Source organism: Pagrus pagrus (genome assembly GCF_965226575.1).
Source record: "Pagrus pagrus genome assembly, chromosome: 6".
Taxonomy (NCBI): Eukaryota; Metazoa; Chordata; class Actinopteri; order Spariformes; family Sparidae; genus Pagrus; species Pagrus pagrus.
Window position 1 is genome coordinate 19,313,226 of NC_140190.1, and position 20,674 is coordinate 19,333,899.

General features: G+C 39.9%; 2 protein-coding genes across 2 annotated transcripts; both read left to right on the top strand.

Moving 5' to 3' along the window:
• The first annotated feature begins 331 nt into the window (after window positions 1-331).
• On the top strand, window positions 332-12,713 carry LOC311258095 (uncharacterized protein). Its single transcript, XM_084354141.1, has 9 exons — window positions 332-578; window positions 1,414-1,722; window positions 2,201-2,343; window positions 3,640-3,820; window positions 3,970-4,404; window positions 9,918-10,265; window positions 10,508-10,650; window positions 11,776-11,953; window positions 12,103-12,713. The coding sequence occupies exons 2-9, from the start codon at window positions 1,419-1,421 to the stop codon at window positions 12,543-12,545; spliced, it is 2,175 nt and encodes a 724-aa protein (XP_084210267.1). The 5' UTR covers window positions 332-578; window positions 1,414-1,418; the 3' UTR covers window positions 12,546-12,713.
• Window positions 12,714-16,560: 3,847 nt separating this feature from the next.
• Window positions 16,561-20,338, top strand: LOC311258025 (hydroxylysine kinase-like). The gene is made up of 4 exons (XM_084354063.1): window positions 16,561-17,140; window positions 17,619-17,769; window positions 19,519-19,691; window positions 19,840-20,338. The coding sequence occupies exons 1-4, from the start codon at window positions 16,837-16,839 to the stop codon at window positions 20,280-20,282; spliced, it is 1,071 nt and encodes a 356-aa protein (XP_084210189.1). The 5' UTR covers window positions 16,561-16,836; the 3' UTR covers window positions 20,283-20,338.
• Window positions 20,339-20,674: the final 336 nt, after the last annotated feature.

Consider the following 20,674-nt stretch of genomic DNA (forward strand, 5'->3'; position numbering starts at 1 on the left):
CAACGTTTAGGGAAACAGTTGCGAACAAAAAGAAACGCTTTCACTTTAGTGCGGTGTCAATGTCACTACGTCGAAATTAGACACCGGAAGTTATCTTTTTTTCTCACTTGACACGCTAGACATAAAAAAACCCAAAAAACTTTCTATGCTGTGAAAAGAGCTGATAAATTACAAGACGGATACACCTTAAAATCAGCACTAGGATTTTAAATTTTGTGTTTAAATCACTCCCTAAACCCTTCATTCTTCACACTTCAAGCTATGCTCTACGGATGTTAGTTGTATTTTGAAAACCCCTCCCCACCGGATGTGGTGAATGTACTGTGTACTGGCCCGTGGAGCTGGTGGGATGCCAGCACAGCAGTGGACTTGTCTCGTGTGGCTTTACCTGTAGGGTGGTCGCACAGCCGGAGGTAGGTCAGCTAACATGTGAATAACCTTGTGTTGTACTTTTAACCGTGGTGGCGGCTGTTTCACGGAGCTAGCGTACCGTTTTCTGGCGCAGCGCGTGGAATAACGTTACGGTCGCCACGAACAGAGACGACGCTGCTGTAGAGACGAGGGTCAACAGGAAACGTGTGAGTGGTTGTACTTTTCTACACTCGCGCTGTCACTGAATGTCTCAGACACCGTCCTCAGCTTTATGTGTGTAACCGCGCTTGTCTGTGCGCTTTATTTCGACCTTTCCTCTCTCTTGTTATAACTGGACGTGATTCTGCTGATGGCCTAACGGAAAAGGAGCGTGCTTGACTCAACTTGTGCAACTTTGCAAGAGAGCATTGCAAACAATAGAAAGATAATCGTCTGAACATGTGAAGAACATCTCCAGGAACTCACATTTTATGTTGGGCTGCACCCAAATTTGAGTTTTCCGGGTTCAGTGATTTATTATGTAGGATATAAGATCTAAGAAAATAATGGAGAACGCCCATCACAGGAGAGGAGAGACTCCAACAAACAAACAACTTAGCTCATCGATATTTGTTTCTTATTAAGTAATGTGTCAGAACTACATTTTTACATTGGCCATAGTATGCCCTGGCAGAGAGAGCTCACAGCAACCTCAGAAAGCACAGTCATGCAAATATCCACTAGCAACTTAACAAGACATCAATATCAATCTGACTACACACGTGCAGCATTTAGAAAACGTGTACGTGGCCTACAGTGTGTATCCTGTGAACAAAAAAACAAGAAAATCAGAATCACACAATACCAAACAACAATAGTTTGAAAAATAAAAAATAATCACATAATTGCAAAAGTATTTAATCTGATTCCTGATGTGACAACCAGGTTTCTGTAATTCACACTTTGGCAGTTTAGATCACTTTAGATTTACTGTAGCTTACTCTGATGCTTTTGTTTCGTAAGTGAATTCCTTTTCCTCTGATGCATGTTGTTTTCATTCAGCAATCATGGCACAGAAGCATGCCAAGCCCAACTTCAGTCAGTCTCAGGTGGAGGACATGGTGAAGAGGCTCTTCAGGCTAACACCATCAGAAATCCGCTCGCTGCCGAGCTACGATGACCAGAACTTCTATGTTGCGGCCGTTGAGGGTGGCGAGTACGTCCTGAAGATAATGAACTCAGAGGACAGTAAGAACCAGACTCTGGTCGAGATGCAGACGATTGCCATGTCCTTCCTGCACCAGAATGGACTTCCTGCCCAAACAGCTCTGCCCACTACCTCCGGACAGCTCATGAGTCTGGAAGAAATAGGTATGAGACCCGTCAGTTTGACTTGAAAAGATAGATGGAGACGTCAAACAGCATTTTCAGAAAGTCGCATCCATATAGGCAAGAGCATCTTGTACTCTTTGTTTCTCAGCAGCCCTGCGGTCAGTGTTTGTCAGTCAGGTATATGTTCAGAATATTCTGTCTTGACTGACGTTACATAATAATGCAGGACTTATGAAACACTGCTCAGGTGAAGCAGCTGGAAACTTGAGTGAAGTAGGATTTTGTGTTAAAAGGCTCGCCTGGAGAAAGATAGTTGACTGTTCAGTCTCATTGCCAGGTCATTAAATAGTAACACATTTGGTTGTGACAACCTTCTCTGTTAAACAAATACTCACACTTTTCAGTTATCGTTAGTGTGCCTTTTGAGCAAAGGCCACAAACAAACAGGCTGTGCTTTGTGAGGGGTTCAGAGTGAGGTAAATGGCTGCAATACTAACCCTGTGTTTACCTTTGACAGACTGTGGCTATGGCTGTCAGAAGTACCTGGTGCGGCTGCTGACTTATTTGCCTGGAATCACCATTTCCAAGGCTCCTTTAACACCACAGTTACTGTATGAAACCGGCAAGACAGCAGCCAGAATGGACCAAATCCTACAAGAGGTAAGACAGTAAGAAGCCTGTGAGATTCATAAATCATTTAGTTGGTTTTGTAATATTAGCAAATCTGTACCAGATGACACAGTGCTACACTATGTGAAATGTTCTTATCTTCAGACAAAACATCTCCCATGTTTTGTGAAATTGTCTTGAGAGACCTGTTTTTTGTTTTTTTTTTCCTTCAGTGTTTTATTTACGTTCATATGCATATAAAATATCTTGAAAATGAAAAAGGTCAAAGTCTGCACCAACAGGAGCTCCTCTCTCCCACAGAAAACTCTGCTCCTGAAACGACTCGTCAGTAGTCCCGCCTTTAGTTCCGTGACTTTGTGACACATTTGTATAATTTATGCGTAGACACTTGTTAGGCATGAAGAAATAATTAAGCACAGGTGATCCATTATTGGCAGCACTGGGTCAAGTGTGTGTGATCAGACCAATCAGAGGAGACTGGGTGTCTCAGACAGAGGAGGAATGCAGCGCTGCAGTGCTGGACAGTATGAGAACACTGCCATTTTTTTGTGCACTAAAGCATGTAAATCTATTCTAGTAGTAACCTAAAATGAAATTATTAACCTGAAAATGAATAAATCTTCTTGAAGGAAAGATATTTACCACTACTGGGGCCAGATGCATAAAAGTCTGTATCTAGTGTAGATAGATACATGACTTAAACAACGTGTATGCACAAAGACAGAAATATGTATATGCATTATTACTTTTACGCCTGATTCTTATTCATACATCACCCACACATCTACCTGTAAACCATCATTGTGGTAATATCTCAATCATCATTGTTAAATGTCAGTCATAAATCTGTAGAGCTCAAACAGACTTGACAGTGCTTCATAGTTCAAGGTCAAGATCAATTACAGGGAAGTAATGGCTCCATTGAAAAATAAAATAAATAAAAAAACATGTTGCGGAGGTTTAAAGTTAATGAGGTAAAAAATTAAATATATTGTTTTACACAGTGTCACAACTATTTTTGGAATTAGGGTTGTATAATAGAGAACATACTCTTCATTAAACATGGAACTGGACTTCTGGCTAACAGCTGGTTACAAAAGCTCAGTTGGTAGAGCGTGCTCATCATTCACAGAGGCTGTGTCCACGCCCGGGGTTCGAAGCCAACCTGTGGCCCTTTACTGCCCGCCATCCCTCCTCTTTCTCATCCCACTTCCTGTCATCACTCTAAGCTGTCCTGTCTAATAGAGCCATTAAAACCTCCAACCTACGTCTCGTACTTCTCCTTCCGCTTCTTTGTATTATTGTTTTTTTATTTTGTTTTTTCAGCTAGAGCACCCTCATCTTAGTGTGCTGCAGAGAGAGAAGTTCATATGGAGTCTGTCAAGTATTCCCCTCCTGGAAGAATACCTGAATGTGTTAGATGGAGATCCTCTTCAGGAGGTTGTGAAGGCTGTCTTTCATCAGTACAAGACCACTGTGGTCCCCAAACGCTCCAATTTCCGCAAGTGTAAGTGATGTTTACTAGATTTATCAGATTCTCTTGTAGATTTTCGTTTTTGACGCTGCCCTGTATAACATTCATACATATTTAAATACTGGTCAGTACAAACACCTACCTGATTCCCATAAACAGCATTTTTTTCTTTCTTTTCTAAGGCATTAACCACGGTGACTTCAATGATCTCAATATTCTTGTGCAACCCGATGAGACTGATGGCTACAGGATTTCTGGCATCCTTGACTTTGGAGACATGAACACTGGCTACTACATCCATGAGCTAGCCATCAACATCATGTACATGATGACAGAGCACCCTGAACCCGTAGAGGTGGGTGGACCTGCCCTGGCGGGGTGGGAAAGTGTCTTTCCTCTTAACGAGGCAGAGAAAGATTGTCTCTATGTGCTGGTGCTGTCCCGCTTCTGCCAGTCATTGCTGTTGTCCCGTTACACTGTGAAACTGCATCCAGAAAACGCAGAGTATCTGACGATTTCATCCAAGAGGGGCGTCCATACACTCCGCCATCTCTGGGAGCTTGGAAAGGAAAAGGTGGAGAAGGTATGGTTTCAGAGTGCTGCCCAATTCAGTGACTGTAAGTGAGGAAGATGTGAGGAAAGCTATTCATAAATGTATCAGCACAACAGGGTGACCCATTTGTCAGGTATTATTTTAAGACCACGAGTTAACAACGATGTATTATGTTTTCAAAGACAAAATAATTCAGACATATTGAAGTGTGTCTGCAGTGTGTCTAATAGGAGATAAGTAAAACACTTAATACAAGAGTAAGTATTGATCTTCCATGGTAACAATGGACCATGTGCTGTAAAAGCTAAAATTTACAAACTAACTAAAGCCCCGTTCAGATATGAACTCCGGATAGTAATCTTTAAATCACATCAGGACGTTCTCCACATTTGCCCGTTAACACATTTAACACAGAACAGAAGATTGTCCGTGTCAGACGTCTTCGCACATGTAGGAAATACTCATCCTCGGACATTTGTATATGTGCCAGTAGTATTCACATATACAGCTCCTCCGGGTATATGCACGTGTGAAAGGGGTTTAACAGTGAGAATGTAAGAAAGCACTGAGGCCAAAGTGCTGTGTAATGAGTAACTTAATAAGTAACTTAATAACTCATAATGAAGAGTCAGTAGTTTCTGGTAAACATGGCTGAACATGATGAACTTTTAAATAACTTAACTATGCTTAATAAGTTTTGCCTCTGTTCTTTCATTACACAAATACACTTTGGTGCAGACTATATCTTTGTCCAGAATCCCCCTTGATTAACTTCAGAGAGCATTATATTTACTTCCTGCATTTTATTCTGTCAGAATACTGAGTGTTTAAATCCATGCTGTACGCCATAAAGTGCCTTCAGAATCTCGTATAAAAATATAAAAATGGATCCATGGCATTTACACTGCTTTCTGCTAACAATCCCACAATACATAAGCAAGCTGTTCTCAGAGGCTAATAAGGTCCCCAGAACACTGTTTGAAGATAGAAAGGTGGCGGGGTCCGCCAGAGTTTGATTCTTTTCGTTTTTAGGCATTAAAAAAATCAGTCAATGAAGATCTTTCTCTCCTGGTCACCAAAACTACAGAGTGCTCCTTTAAGGTAATATCACACGTTGTTTAACGTTAGGAAGGTTTATGACACCTTGACAAGAAACAATACAAATCTCAGGAACCTTTGGGATCTTATTAGATAATGGGTGGCTTTTATCAAATTACCAGCTGTACTGTATGTTTGTAATTGAACAATGCAATAGGCTACAGTGTGTCCTCTGTAACAGATCTTATACCTTGTCAAGCAAATTTCATGTGGTTTGCCAAGCAAAAGACACATTTGATGCTCTGGTGACATGTAAAAAAAAAAAGGATGTCAATCAATAAATTGCAATCGTTTACACAAGACTTTTGTGCAGTATGACTTTCTGTTTTGGCTGGAAATCTATGTCAACTTTTAGACTGTTTAATGAATAACTGGGTCTACCAATGTTTACCATTTAATACCTTTTTATACTGTTCCAATTATTTCAATAAACAATTTTCAATAATAATAACACCTCAAAGAGTATGTTTCAGTTCTCTGATATGGTAACTGTACTATAGTGTATATACACTGATCAGCCAAAACATTAAAACCACTGACAGGTGACGTGAATAACATCACAATGCAATGTTCTGCTGGGAAACCTTGGGTGCTGGCATTCATGTGAATGCCACTTGACAAGCACCACCCATCCAAACACTGTTGTGGACCAAGTACACCCCCTCATCACAACAACACTACCCGATGGCAGTGGCCCCACCAGCAGGACAATGTGTCCTGACACACTGCAAACCCTGCACACAGATCCCAATCTGATCGAGCATCTGTAAGACGTGCTGGAGCAGGTCTGATCCATGGAGGCCCCACCCCCCAACATACAGGACCCAGAGGATCCACTGGTGCCAGACACCACAGGACACCCTCAGAGGTCCATGTCTTGACTGGTCAGAGCTGTTTTGGCTGCACAAGGGGAACCTTCACAATATTAGGCAGGTGGTCATAATGTTATGCCTGATGGGTGTATATACAATAACACTAACTCTATAATGAGGTGGTGAGAAATATTTGTATTGCATCTCCATTAGTAGTTTTTGACCCTAGTCCAACCAGAAAGAGCTTATACATGACAAGTAGTGCAAAATTACACACTAGAAATATGAATGAGATTAATAAGGGGTGCCAAACTTTTCCCTTTGAAGGCCGAAATTGAAACTTAATGGTGGGCTACTGGCCAAAGCAAACACCTATTATAATGTGTGTTATTGTAAAGATACAAAAATGGAGCTAGGACACTGAGTTCTCTTAATTGACTGACTTCCTGCTCCAAGTGTCAGTCTGATCACCATGTTCAAATAATGAAAATGAATGTGTAATTGGGGATCCTACACATTTGGTCTCTGTAGACTGTGACTGATTGCAGCTTGCTAATAGACAGTTAGCCTGGTCTTCGACCTGCATTGTAAAAGATGCAACATGCAACATTTTCTTTGGACTTACTATTCCTTTAAAACAGGAAATTGGTCAATCTAGTTACTATTAAAGCAAAATTATGTACGTTTTTTTTACTGTCAAATAACAGCTCCAAAATCATTTTGATGGTACACTGACTCATCATAGGGTGAATGGTGTCTGTCAGTCCCACAATTCAAGTGAGTCGGGCTATACATGCTATAATGCATTAAAGATTGGGAATAGGAGGTGACAGCAGTCAGCAAGGATAGACTGGACTTTCTTTACGGCTCTGGCTCTGTATGAAGGTGAAAGATCATCAAGATTTGTGCCAGTGATTTTACTGCAAAGTCTCACAATGCATATCAACCTGTTCTTGTTTTTTAGGGTAAGTGACTCAAACCAACAGGTAAAAGAGAAGGTTAAAACAGACTCAATAAAACAAGAATAACACATTTTTATCAAAGAAGTGTAGATATTAAAAAGTATGCAAACTTCTGTTAACTCAGTAGCAAACATTTGTTAATTATCACCAACAAGTGTTCCAACAGATTCATGTGACAAGTTCACAAGTTATCTGGGATTGCACATTTCCTTTTCAATTGCTCTAATCCTGCATAATGCAAAGAAAACAACACACCAATCCAACTCAGAATGCAGCAAAAACCGAAACAAACACACAAATCTCCTAAAGCTGCAGATGCCAATATATTGTTGGAAACTATGAAATACTGATCTCATTTGATTGTTTGCTGGCGTCTTTATTGTTTTGTTAATTGTTTATTGCTCTCTGTAGCACATTCTCGTAGTAGTACATTATGTTCTAAGGCTTGGCTGATTTTTGACACTGTGGGAGTGATGGGCCACTCCTCCAGTACATCCTCACACACTACAATCAAATAGATTACATTAGAAACATTGTATACACAGACACATACTTTTTAAAAGTATATTTTCCATTAATTTGTCTTTTTAAAAATATTTAAAATAACTCATTTTTATTTGTAAATCACTGAGTCTGACATGTTATAGCACTGGCCAGGCAGCTACCTTTATTTCACTCCTGACACTTTGTACTCACATTTTATTATGAGCAAGATTCAGTTAAGTCGAGTGTTTACTCTGCATTATTTTCCTTTCTCTGACTCTTACCAGATCAATTGTTTAAGCAGTGCGTATCGCCTGTCTTTACCCTCCTAGACAAAATCTAGTGTAATACTGCCCTCTTATGGTGATCTTAAGCTCCTACTTCTAATGGAGGCTACATTAACTTTGATAAAAGAAATTAAAATTGGACCCTGTATGTTCATAAAATACTTTTAATTGGAGGAGAAAGATCTTCATTAACTGATTTTTTTAATGCCTAAACAAACTCTCTTCATTTTAATGACCGAATAAACCGGATAAGCAAACTGACCTTAAAGGACAACACATTTTCATACTATTTTACTTTGTTTATATGTGGCGGACCCTGCCACCTTTCTAGCCTCAGACAGTGTTCTGGGGACCTTATTGTCCTCTGAGAACAGCTTATTTATTCAGTTACTGGGAAAAAAAAATAATATTTCTAAGTTTGTATTTTTACCTCATTAGTGAATATTTTGAGTTTTAGTTCCTTCTCCGAAACTACACAGTGCCCCTGTAACAAACAAACAAATGATTTATAGCCTAAAAAGGTTTATATACATCAGTTGTAACTTTAGAATTACCTTCCAAATATCGTTTATAGATGAACTACACAGTATTTATTAACCATTTAAAAAGCATTATAAACATCAGTTGTTACTTTACAATAAACAATTACTCTTTAAATGCTAAATAAAGCATTTCAGTGTTTGTTATTAGACTTGTTGCATTAGGAGAAACTGTAAACTTTGTAAAACATTGTCTATAACACATTTTTCATTATTTGGGACTTCTTGTAAATACTTGGTAAAATGCAGGTATTTCTTTCTTTGTGTAAAAAATGTTGTGTCCGGTTTGTTCAAGTAATTCTTCTGTATATTTGCACAGAGATGTTGTTTGACAAGTGTGTCATGTTTAACAAAGTTAGAGCAATATATTTATTTTGCCTTAAAGCATAAACAAGAAAAATAAGATACTTAGAGAGGAGGAATCTGGTTTGACCGGCTTTTCCACAAACAAATGGTATAAAGCTGAAGATAACAACTTGTGACTCTCACACTCTGTGGACCTCCTCCACATTACCTCCTGAAAGACGAAGGGTAAGTGCACTTTTTTTGTTACATACAGTAATTAGAAAACAACATCCATATACTCATGTGTCCTGCTTTATATCTGTGTTTGTATGACATATATCTTTTTCAGTTCAGTAGTTATAGTAGATATTGAAAGATGATTTTTTTATGAACTGTTAGAGAGACTTCTTTGGGACCCTAATGCTTTAAACAATCTGAAGTGTAAAATATAACACCATCCAATCACCTGTTGTATTTATCATATATTGCAATAAATAAGATCCACAGTGTCTTATATATATAAATACATGATTTTTTGGTAATCTTACAATTAATGACACCTAAATTTGATTAAGCTGCATTCATGTGTGTATGTATGTGTGTATTATGGGCGTGTGTGTGAAAAAAGAGAAAACATTACATTTTCCCTGCAAACTGTCTGGCTAATTTTTTCTTAATTAAGGTCTGTGTGGTTGTGTTTGCGGGGCACAAACCTGCAAGACCTGTGCGCCAAGCAGAAACTCTGTGCTGACATTGAATGTATGAATGAATGCACATTGTAGAAGCTGGACTTTTTACCTGATGAGTATGCCCTGGCAGAGAGAGCTCATAGCAACTTAACAAGACATCAATGTCAATTTGACTAAACACATGCAGCATTTAGAAAATGTGTACGTGGCCTACAGTGTGTACCCTGTGAACAAAAAAACAAGAGAATCAGAATCACAAAATACCAAACAACAATAGTCTGAAAAATAAAAAATAATCTCATAATTGCAAAACTATTTCATTTGGTTCCTGATGTGACAACCAGGTTTCTGTAATTCACACTTTGGCAGTTTAAGTCACTTTAGATTCACTGTAGCTTATTATGATGCTTTTGTTTTGTAAGTGAACTCCTTTTCCTCTGATGCATGTTGTTTTCATTCAGCAATCATGGCACAGATGCATGCCACGCCCAACTTCAGTCAGTCTCAGGTGGAGGATGTGGTGAAGAGGCTCTTCAGGCTAACACCATCAGAAATCCGCTCGCTGCCGAACTACGATGACCAGAACTTCTATGTTGCGGCCGTTGAGGGTGGCGAGTACGTCCTGAAGATAATGAACTCACAGGACAGTAAGAACCAGACTCTGGCCGAGGTGCAGACGATTGCCATGTCCTTCCTGCACCAGAATGGACTTCCTGCCCAAACAGCTCTGCCCACTACCTCCGGACAGCTCATGAGTCTGGAAGAAATAGGTATGAGACCCGTCAGTTTGACTTGAAAAGATAGATGGAGACGTCAAACAGCATTTTCAGAAAATCGCATCCATATAGGCAAGAGCATCTTGTACTCTTTGTTTCTCAGCAGCCTTCTCACACTTTTAAATTATTGTTTGTGTGCCCTTGAGCAAAGGCCACAAACAAACAGGCTGTGCTTTGTGAGGGGTTCAGAGTGAGGTAAATGGCTGCAATACTAACCCTGTGTTTACCTTTGACAGACTGTGGCTATGGCTGTCAGAAGTACCTGGTGCGGCTGCTGACTTATTTGCCTGGAATCACCATTTCCAAGGCTCCTTTAACACCACAGTTACTGTATGAAACCGGCAAGACAGCAGCCAGAATGGACCAAATCCTACAAGAGGTAAGACAGTAAGAAGCCTGTGAGATTCATAAATCATTTAGTTGGTTTTGTAATATTAGCAAATCTGTACCAGATGACACAGTGCTACACTATGTGAAATGTTCTTATCTTCAGACAAAACATGGGAGATGTTTTGTCTGAAGATAAGAACATTTCACATAGTGCTACACTATGTGAAATGTTCTTATCTTCGGACAAAACTTGCTTTTACAGCTTGCTCCCATGTTTTGTGAAATTGTCTTAAGAGAGACCTGTTTTTTTTTCTCTTTCCTTCAGTGTTTTATTTACGTTAATATGCATGTAAAATGTCTTGAAAGTGAAAAAGGTCAAAGTTGCACCAACAGGAGCTCCTCTCTCCCACAGAAACGACTCAGTAGTCCCGCCTTTAATTCCGTGACTTTGTGACATCACACTACATCACTGTGTCACAAGTTTTTTCTATAATTTATGCGTAGACGCTTGTTAGGCAGGAAGACTTGATTTAGCACAGCTGATCCGTTGTTGTTGGCAGTTGTGTGTGATCCGACCAATCAGAGGAGACTGGGTATTTGGCAGTCCTGAGCTAAAACACGGTGTTTCAGACAGAGGAGGAATGCAGCGCTGCAGTGCTGGACAGTATGAGATCGTATCAATCGTAAATCTTTAGAGCTCACATTCAAACAGACTTGACAGTGCTTCATAGTTCAAGATCAAGATCAATTACAGGGAAGTAATGGCTCCATTGAAAGATAAAATAAATAAAAAATGTGTTGCGGAGGCTTAAAGTTAATGAGGTTAAAAATGAAATATATTGTTTTACACAGTGTCATAACTTTTTTTGGAATTAGGGTTGTATAATAGAGAACATACTCTTCATTAAACATGGAACTGGATTTCTGGCTAACAGCTGGTTACAAAAGCTCAGTTGGTAGAGCATGCTCATCATTCACAGAGGCTGTGTCCACGCCCGGGGTTCGAAGCCAACCTGTGGCCCTTTACTGCCCGTCATCCCTCATCTTTCTCATCCCACTTCCTGTCATCACTCTAAGCTGTCCTGTCTAATAGAGCCATTTAAACCTCCAACCTGTGTTTCTTACTTCTCCTTCCGCTTCTTTGTATTATTGTTTTTTTATTTTGTTTTTTCAGCTAGAGCACCCTCATCTTAGTGTGCTGCAGAGAGAGTTCATATGGAGTCTGTCAAGTATTCCCCTCCTGGAAGAATACCTGAATGTGTTAGACGGAGATCCTCTTCAGGAGGTTGTGAAGGCTGTCTTTCATCAGTACAAGACCACTGTGGTCCCCAAACGCTCCAATTTCCGCAAGTGTAAGTGATGTTTACTAGATTTATCAGATTCTCTTGTAGATTTTCGTTTTTGACGCTGCCCTGTATAACATTCATACATATTTAAATACTGGTCAGTACAAACACCTACCTGATTCCCATAAACAGCATTTTTTTCTTTCTTTTTTAAGGCATTAACCACGGTGACTTCAATGATCTCAATATTCTTGTGCAACCCGATGAGACTGATGGCTACAGGATTTCTGGCATCCTTGACTTTGGAGACATGAACACTGGCTACTACATCCATGAGCTAGCCATCAACATCATGTACATGATGACAGAGCACCCTGAACCCGTAGAGGTGGGTGGACCTGTCCTGGCGGGCTGGGAAAGTGTCGTTCCTCTTAACGAGGCAGAGAAAGATTGTCTCTATGTGCTGGTGCTGTCCCGCTTCTGCCAGTCAGAGCTTTTGTCTCGTTACAACGTGAAACTGTATCCAGAAAATGCAGAGTATCTGATGATTAGGTCCAAGAGGGGCGTCCATACACTCCGCCATCTCTGGGAGCTTGGAAAGGAGAAGGTGGAGAAGGTATGGTTTCAGAGTGCTGCCCAAATCAGTGACTGTAAGTGAGGAAGATGTGAAGAAAGCTATTCATAAATCACTTTCTGTTTTGGCTGGAAATCTATGTCAACTTTTAGACTGTGTTTAATGAATAACTGGGTCTACCAATGTATACCATTTAATACCATTTCATACTGTTCCAATTATTTTAATAAACAATTTTCAATAATAATAACACCTCAAAGAGTATGTTTCAGTTCTCTGATATGGTAACTGTACTATAGTGTACAGTATATACACCAGTCAGCCAAAACATTAAAACCACTGACAGGTGACGTGAATAACATCACAATGCGATGCTATGCTGGGAAACCTTGGGTGCTGGCATTCATGTGAATGCCACTTGACATGCACCACCCATCCAAACACTGTTGTGGACCAAGTACACCCCCTCATCACAACAACACTCCCCGATGGCAGTGGCCCCACCAGCAGGACAATGTGCCCTGACACACCGCAAACACTGCTCAGGAACAGCTCCAGAACACAATAAAGGGCCCAAGGTGTTGACCGGGCCTCCAAATTCCCCAGATCCCAGTCTGCTCGAGCATCTGTAAGACGTGCTGGAGCAGGTCTGATCCATGGAGGCCCCAACCCCCAACATACAGGACCCAGAGGATCCACTGGTGCTAGACACCACAGGACACCCTCAGAGGTCCATGTCTTGACTGGTCAGAGCTGTTTTGGCTGCACAAGGGGGACCTTCACAATATTAGGCAGGTGGTCATAATGTTATGCCTGATGGGTGTATATACAATAACACTAACTCTATAATGAGGTGGTGAGAAATATTTGTATTGCATCTCCATTAGTAGTTTTTGACCCTAGTCCAACCAGAAAGAGCTTATACATGACAAGTAGTGCAGTGTTATACACTAGAAATATGGATAAGATTAATAAGGGGTGCCAAACTTTTCCCTTTGAAGGGCCAACAATTAAACTTAATGGTGGGCTACTGGCCAAAGCAAGCACCTATTGTATTGTGTGTTATTGTAAAGATACAAAAATGGAGCTAGGACACTGAGTTCTCTTAATTGACTGACTTCCTGCTCCAAGTGTCAGTCTGATCACCATGTTCAAATAATGAAAATGAATGTGTAATTGGGGATCCTACACATTTGGTCTGTGTAGACTGTGACTGATTGCAGCTTGCTAATAGATAACTAGCCTGGTCTTCGACCTGCATTGTAAAAGATGCAACATGCAACATTTTCTTTGGACTTACAATTCCTTTAAAACAGGAAATTGGTCAATCTAGTTACTATTAAAGCAAAATTATGTAAGTTTTTTTTACTGTCAAATAACAGCTCCAAAATCATTTTGATGGTACACTGACTCATCATAGGGTGGATGGTGTCTGTCAGTCCCACAATTCAAGTGAGTCGGGCTATACATGCTATAATGCATTAAAGATTAGGGAATAGGAGGTGACAGCAGTCAGCAAGGATAGACTGGACTTTCTTTATGGCTCTGGCTCTGTATGAAGGTGAAAGATCATCAAGATTTGTGCCAGTGATTTTACTGCAAAGTCTCACAATGCATATCAACCTGTTCTTGTTTTTTAGGGTAAGTGACTCAAACCAACAGGTAAAAGAGAAGGTTAAAACAGACTCAATAAAACAAGAATAACACATTTTTATCAAAGGAGTGTAGATATTAAAAAGTATGCAAACTTCTGTTAACTCAGTAGCAAACATTTGTTAATTATCACCAACAAGTGTTCCAACAGATTCATGTGACAAGTTCACAAGTTATCTGGGATTGCACAAATTGCTCTAATCCTGCATAATGCAAAGAAAACAACACACCAATCCAACTCAGAATGCAGCAAAAACCGAAACAAACACACAAATCTCCTAAAGCTGCAGATGCCAATATATTGTTGGAAACTATGAAATACTGATCTCATTTGATTGTTTGCTGGCGTCTTTATTGTTTTGTTAATTGTTTATTGCTCTCTGTAGCACATTCTCGTAGTAGTACATTATGTTCTAAGGCTTGGCTGATTTTTGACACTGTGGGAGTGATGGGCCACTCCTCCAGTACATCCTCACACACTACAATCAAATAGATTACATTAGAAACATTGTATACACAGACACATACTTTTTAAAAGTATATTTTCCATTAATTTGTCTTTTTAAAAATATTTAAAATAACTCATTTTTATTTGTAAATCACTGAGTCTGACATGTTATAGCACTGGCCAGGCAGCTACCTTTATTTCACTCCTGACACTTTGTACTCACATTTTATTATGAGCAAGATTCAGTTAAGTCGAGTGTTTACTCTGCATTATTTTCCTTTCTCTGACTCTTGCCAGATCAATTGTTTAAGCAGTGCGTATCGCCTGTCTTTACCCTCCTAGACAAAATCTAGTGTAATACTGCCCTCTTATGGTGATCTTAAGCTCCTACTTCTAATGGAGGCTACATTAACTTTGATAAAAGAAATTAAAATTGGACCCTGTATGTTCATAAAATACTTTTAATTGGAGGAGAAAGATCTTCATTAACTGATTTTTTTAATGCCTAAACAAACTCTCTTCATTTTAATGACCGAATAAACCGGATAAGCAAACTGACCTTAAAGGACAACACATTTTCATACTATTTTACTTTGTTTATATGTGGCGGACCCTGCCACCTTTCTAGCCTCAGACAGTGTTCTGGGGACCTTATTGTCCTCTGAGAACAGCTTATTTATTCAGTTACTGGGAAAAAAAATAATATTTCTAAGTTTGTATTATTACCTCATTAATATGGTGAATATTTTGAGTTTTAGTTCCTTGTCCGAAACTACACAGTGCCCCTGTAACAAACAAACAAATGATTTATAGCCTAAAAAGGTTTATATACATCAGTTGTAACTTTAGAATTACCTTCCAAATATCGTTTATAGACGAACTACACAGTATTTATTAACCATTTAAAAAGCATTATAAACATCAGTTGTTACTTTACAATAAACAATTACTCTTTAAATGCTAAATAAAGCATTTCAGTGTTTGTTATCAGACTTGTTTCATTAGGAGAAACTGTAAACTTTGTAAAACATTGTCTATAACACATTTTTCATTATTTGGGACTTCTTGTAAATACTTGGTAAAATGCAGGTATTTCTTTCTTTGTGTAAAAAATGTTGTGTCCGGTTTGTTCAAGTAATTCTTCTGTATATTTGCACAGAGATGTTGTTTGACAAATGTGTGTCATGTTTAACAAAGTTAGAGCAATATATTTATTTTGCCTTAAAGCATAAACAAGAAAAATAAGATACTTAGAGAGGAGGAATCTGGTTTGACCGGCTTTTCCACAAACAAATGGTATAAAGCTGAAGATAACAACTTGTGACTCTCACACTCTGTGGACCTCCTCCGCATTACCACCTGAAAGACGAAGGGTAAGTGCACTTTTTTTGTTACATACAGTAATTAGAAAACAACATCCATATGTCCTGCTTTATATCTTTGTTTGTATGACACGTAACTTTTTCAGTTCAGTAGTTATAGTAGATATTGAAAGATGATTTTTTTATGAACTGTTAGAGAGACTTCTTTGGGACCCTAATGCTTTAAACAATCTAAAGTATAAAATATAACACCATCCAATCACCTGTTGTATTTATCATATATTGCAATAAATAAGATCCACAGTGTCTTATAAATATAAATACATGATTTTTTGGTAATCTTACAATTAATGACATCTAAATTTGATTAAGCTGCATTCGTGTGTGTGTATGTATGTGTGTATTATGGGCGTGTGTGTGAAAAAAAGAGAAAACATTACATTTTCCCTGCAAACTGTCTGGCTAATTTTTTCTCAATTAAGGTCTGTGTGGTTGTGTTTGCGGGGCACAAACCTGCATGACCTGTACGCCAAGCAGAAACTCTGTGCTGACATTGAATGTATGAATGAATGCACATTGTAGAAGCTGGACTTTTTACCTGATGAGTATGCCCTGGCAGAGAGAGCTCATAGCAACTTAACAAGACATCAATATCAATTTGACTGACATGCAGCATTTAGAAAACGTGTATGTGGCCTACAGTGTGTACCCTGTGAACAAAAAAACAAGAGAATCAGAATCACACAATACCAAACAACAATAGTCTGAAAAATAAAAAATAATCACATAATTGCAAAAGTATTTAATTTGGTTCCTGATGTGACAACCAGGTTTCTGTAATTCACACTTTGGCAGTTTAAGTCACTTTAGATTTACTGTAGCTTATTATGATGCTTTTGTTTTGTGAGTGAACTCCATTTCCTCTGATGCATGTTGTTTTCATTCAGCAATCATGGCACAGAAGCATGCCAAGCCCAACTTCAGTCAGTCTCAGGTGGAGGACATGGTGAAGAGGCTCTTCAGGCTTACGCCATCAGAAATCCGCTCGCTGCCGAGCTACGATGACCAGAACTTCTATGTTGCGGCCGTTGAGGGTGGCGAGTACGTCCTGAAGATAATGAACTCGAAGTACAGTAAGAACCAGACCCTGGCCGAGGTGCAGACGATTGCCATGACCTTCCTGCACCAGAATGGACTTCCTGCCCAAACAGCTCTGCCCACTACCTCCGGACAGCTCATGAGTCTGGAAGAAATAGGTATGAGACCCGTCAGTTTGACTTGAAAAGATAGATGGAGACGTCAAACAGCATTTTCAGAAAGTCGCATCCATATAGGCAAGAGCATCTTGTACTCTTTGTTTCTCAGCAGCCCTGCGGTCAGTGTTTGTCAGTCAGGTATATGTTCAGAATATTCTGTCTTGACTGACGTTACATAATAATGCAGGACTTATGAAACACTGCTCAGGTGAAGCAGCTGGAAACTTGAGTGAAGTAGGATTTTGTGTTAAAAGGCTCGCCTGGAGAAAGATAGTTGACTGTTCAGTCTCATTGCCAGGTCATTAAATAGTAACACATTTGGTTGTGACAACCTTCTCTGTTAAACAAATACTCACACTTTTCAGTTATCGTTAGTGTGCCTTTTGAGCAAAGGCCACAAACAAACAGGCTGTGCTTTGTGAGGGGTTCAGAGTGAGGTAAATGGCTGCAATATTAACCCTGTGTTTACCTTTGACAGACTGTGGCTATGGCTGTCAGAAGTACCTGGTGCGGCTGCTGACTTATTTGCCTGGAATCACCATTTCCAAGGCTCCTTTAACACCACAGTTACTGTATGAAACCGGCAAGACAGCAGCCAGAATGGACCAAATCCTACAAGAGGTAAGACCGTAAGAAGCCTGTGAGATTTATCAATCATTTACGTGGTTTTGTAATATTAGCAAATCTGTACCAGATGACACAGTGCTACACTATGTGAAATGTTCTTATCTTCAGACAAAATATCTCCCATGTTTTGTCTGAAGATAAGAACATTTCACATAGTGCTACACTATGTGAAATGTTCTCATCTTCAGACAAAACTTGCTTTTACAGCTTGCTCCCATGTTTTGTGAAATTGTCTTAAGAGAGACCTGTTCTTTTTTTCTCTCTCCTTCAGTGTTTTATTTACATTCATATGCATGTAAAATGTCTTGAAAGTGAAAAAGGTCAAAGTCTGCACCAACAGGAGCTCCTCTCTCCCACACAAACGACTCAGTAGTCCCGCCTTTAATTCCGTGTCTTTGTGACATCACACTATATCACTGTGTCATATGTTTCTATAATTTATGCGTAGACGCTTGTTAGGCACAAAGAATTTATTTAGCACAGCTGATCCGTTGTTGTTGGCAGTTGTGTGTGATCCGACCAATCAGAGGAGACTGGGTATTTGGCAGTCAGATGCTAAAACACAGCGTTTCAGACAGAGGAGGAATGCAGCGCTGCAGTGTTGGACAGTATGAGATCGTATCAATCGTAAATCTATAGAGCTCACATTCAAACAGATTTGACAGTGCTTCATAGTTCAAGGTCAAGATCAATTACAGGGAAGTAATTGCTCCATTGAAAAAAAATAAAAAATAAAAAACATGTTGCGGAGGTTTCTATGTAATGAGGTAAAAAATGAAATATATTGTTTTACACAGTGTCACAATTTTTTTTGGAATTAGGGTTGTATAATAGAGAACATACTCTTCATTAAACATGGAACTGGACTTCTGGCTAACAGCTGGTTACAAAAGCTCAGTTGGTAGAGCATGCTCATCATTCACAGAGGCTGTGTCCACGCCCAGGATTCGAAGCCAACCTGTGGCCCTTTACTGCCCGTCATCCCTCATCTTTCTCATCCCACTTCCTGTCATCACTCTAAGCTGTCCTGTCTAACAGAGCCATTAAAGGATAACTACCGTTTTTTACAACCTGGACCTTATTTCTAGCAAAATATATGATCATTTACTCACCCAGATAACTTTGGTGTCATTTGGCGTCGTTTGGACGAAATTAGATCTAGTGGAGCACCACGTACATCCATATAATGCGAGTGACGGGGCACCGAAGCGCAGCCTCTACGAGCATTATCTGCCATGAAACTAGTTCATTTCACCAATATTTTGTTATGATACGCTAGTGCTATTCCCCTCTGAGTCCGGGCTTGTCTATTGTTAACATCCAGGGTCTGTAGGTTGACCTACTACCTCTGACCTGGATGATGTCATCTCTGAGCTGCGCGCGCACCCGCGACAGCCCGGCTTGTTTACCTGTAGCTGCTACTGCTAGTTTGACCCCGGATGTTGATAACAGCCAACCCCGGATTCAGAGGGGAATAGCGCTAGTGTATCATGACAAAATATTAGTGAAATGAACTAGTTTCGTGGCCGATAATGCGTTATATAGAGGCTTTGTGTCGGTGCCCCGTCACTCGCATTATATGGATATATCAGCGCTACACTGGATCTAATTGATGAGTGATCATATATTTTGCTAGAAATAAGGTCCAGGTTGTAAAAAACGGTAGTTATCCTTTAAAACCTCCAACCTATGTCTCTTACTTTTCCTTCTGCTTCTTTGTATTGTTTTTTTATTTTGTCTTTTTCAGCTAGAGCACCTCATCTTAGTGTGCTGCAGAGAGAGTTCATATGGAGTCTGTCAAGTATTCCCCTCCTGGAAGAATACCTGAATGTGTTAGATGGAGATCCTCTTCAGGAGGTTGTGAAGGCTGTCTTTCATCAGTACAAGACCACTGTGGTCCCCAAACGCTCCAATTTCCGCAAGTGTAAGTGATGTTTACTAGATTTATTAGATTATCTTGTAGATTTTCGTTTTTGACGCTGCCCTGTATAACATTCATACATATTTAAATACTGGTCAGTACAAACACCTACCTGGTTCCCATAAAGAGCATTTTTTTCATTTTTTTTAAGGCATTAACCACGGTGACTTCAATAATCTCAATATTCTTGTGCAACCCAATGAGACTGATGGCTACAAGATTTCTGGCATCCTTGACTTTGGAGACATGAACACTGGCTACTACATCCATGAGCTAGCCATCAACATCATGTACATGATGACGGATCACCCTGAACCCGTAGAGGTGGGTGGACCTGTCCTGGCGGGCTGGGAAAGTATTATTCCTCTTAATGAGGCAGAGAAAGATTGTCTCTATGTGCTGGTGCTGTCTCGCTTCTGCCAGTCAGTGCTTTTGTCTCGTTACAATGTGAAACTGCATCCAGAAAATGCAGAGTATCTGACGACTTGGTCCAAGAGGGGCGTCCATACACTTCGCCATCTCTGGGAGCTTGGAAAGGAAAAGGTGGAGAAGGTATGGTTTCAGAGTGCTGCCCAATTCAGTGACTGTAAGTGAGGAAGATGTGAGGAAAGCTATTCATAAATGTATCAGCACAACAGGGTGACCCATTTGACAGGTATTATTTTAAAACCACGTGTTAACAACAATGTATTATGTTTTCAAAGACAAAATAATTCATTCCATTCCATCTTCTTCCGCTTATCCGGGGTTGGGTCGCAGTGGCAGCAGAATCAGTAGAGAGCTCCAGACCTCCTTCTCCCCAGCAACACTTTCCAGCTTCTCCGGGAGGATCCTGAGGCGTTCCCAGGCCAGATAAGATATGTAATCTCTCCAGCGGGGACAGATAGATGTTCCGAAACACCTCCATTGCGAAATCCCTTCATTCCGAAACACCCCCACTCCGACACACCGCTGTTCCGAATCCGACTTTCAAGTTCCAATTTCTT

Coding starts and splice junctions, on each gene's coding strand:
- LOC311258095 (XM_084354141.1), top strand. CDS start 1,419: ATGGCACAGAAGCATGCCAAGCCCAACTTCAGTCAGTCTCAGGTGGAG. Junction 2,344..3,639: donor TGGACCAAATCCTACAAGAG/GTAAGACAGTAA, acceptor TTGTTTTTTCAG/CTAGAGCACCCTCATCTTAG. Junction 10,266..10,507: donor CATGAGTCTGGAAGAAATAG/GTATGAGACCCG, acceptor TACCTTTGACAG/ACTGTGGCTATGGCTGTCAG.
- LOC311258025 (XM_084354063.1), top strand. CDS start 16,837: ATGGCACAGAAGCATGCCAAGCCCAACTTCAGTCAGTCTCAGGTGGAG. Junction 17,141..17,618: donor CATGAGTCTGGAAGAAATAG/GTATGAGACCCG, acceptor TACCTTTGACAG/ACTGTGGCTATGGCTGTCAG. Junction 19,692..19,839: donor ACGCTCCAATTTCCGCAAGT/GTAAGTGATGTT, acceptor ATTTTTTTTAAG/GCATTAACCACGGTGACTTC.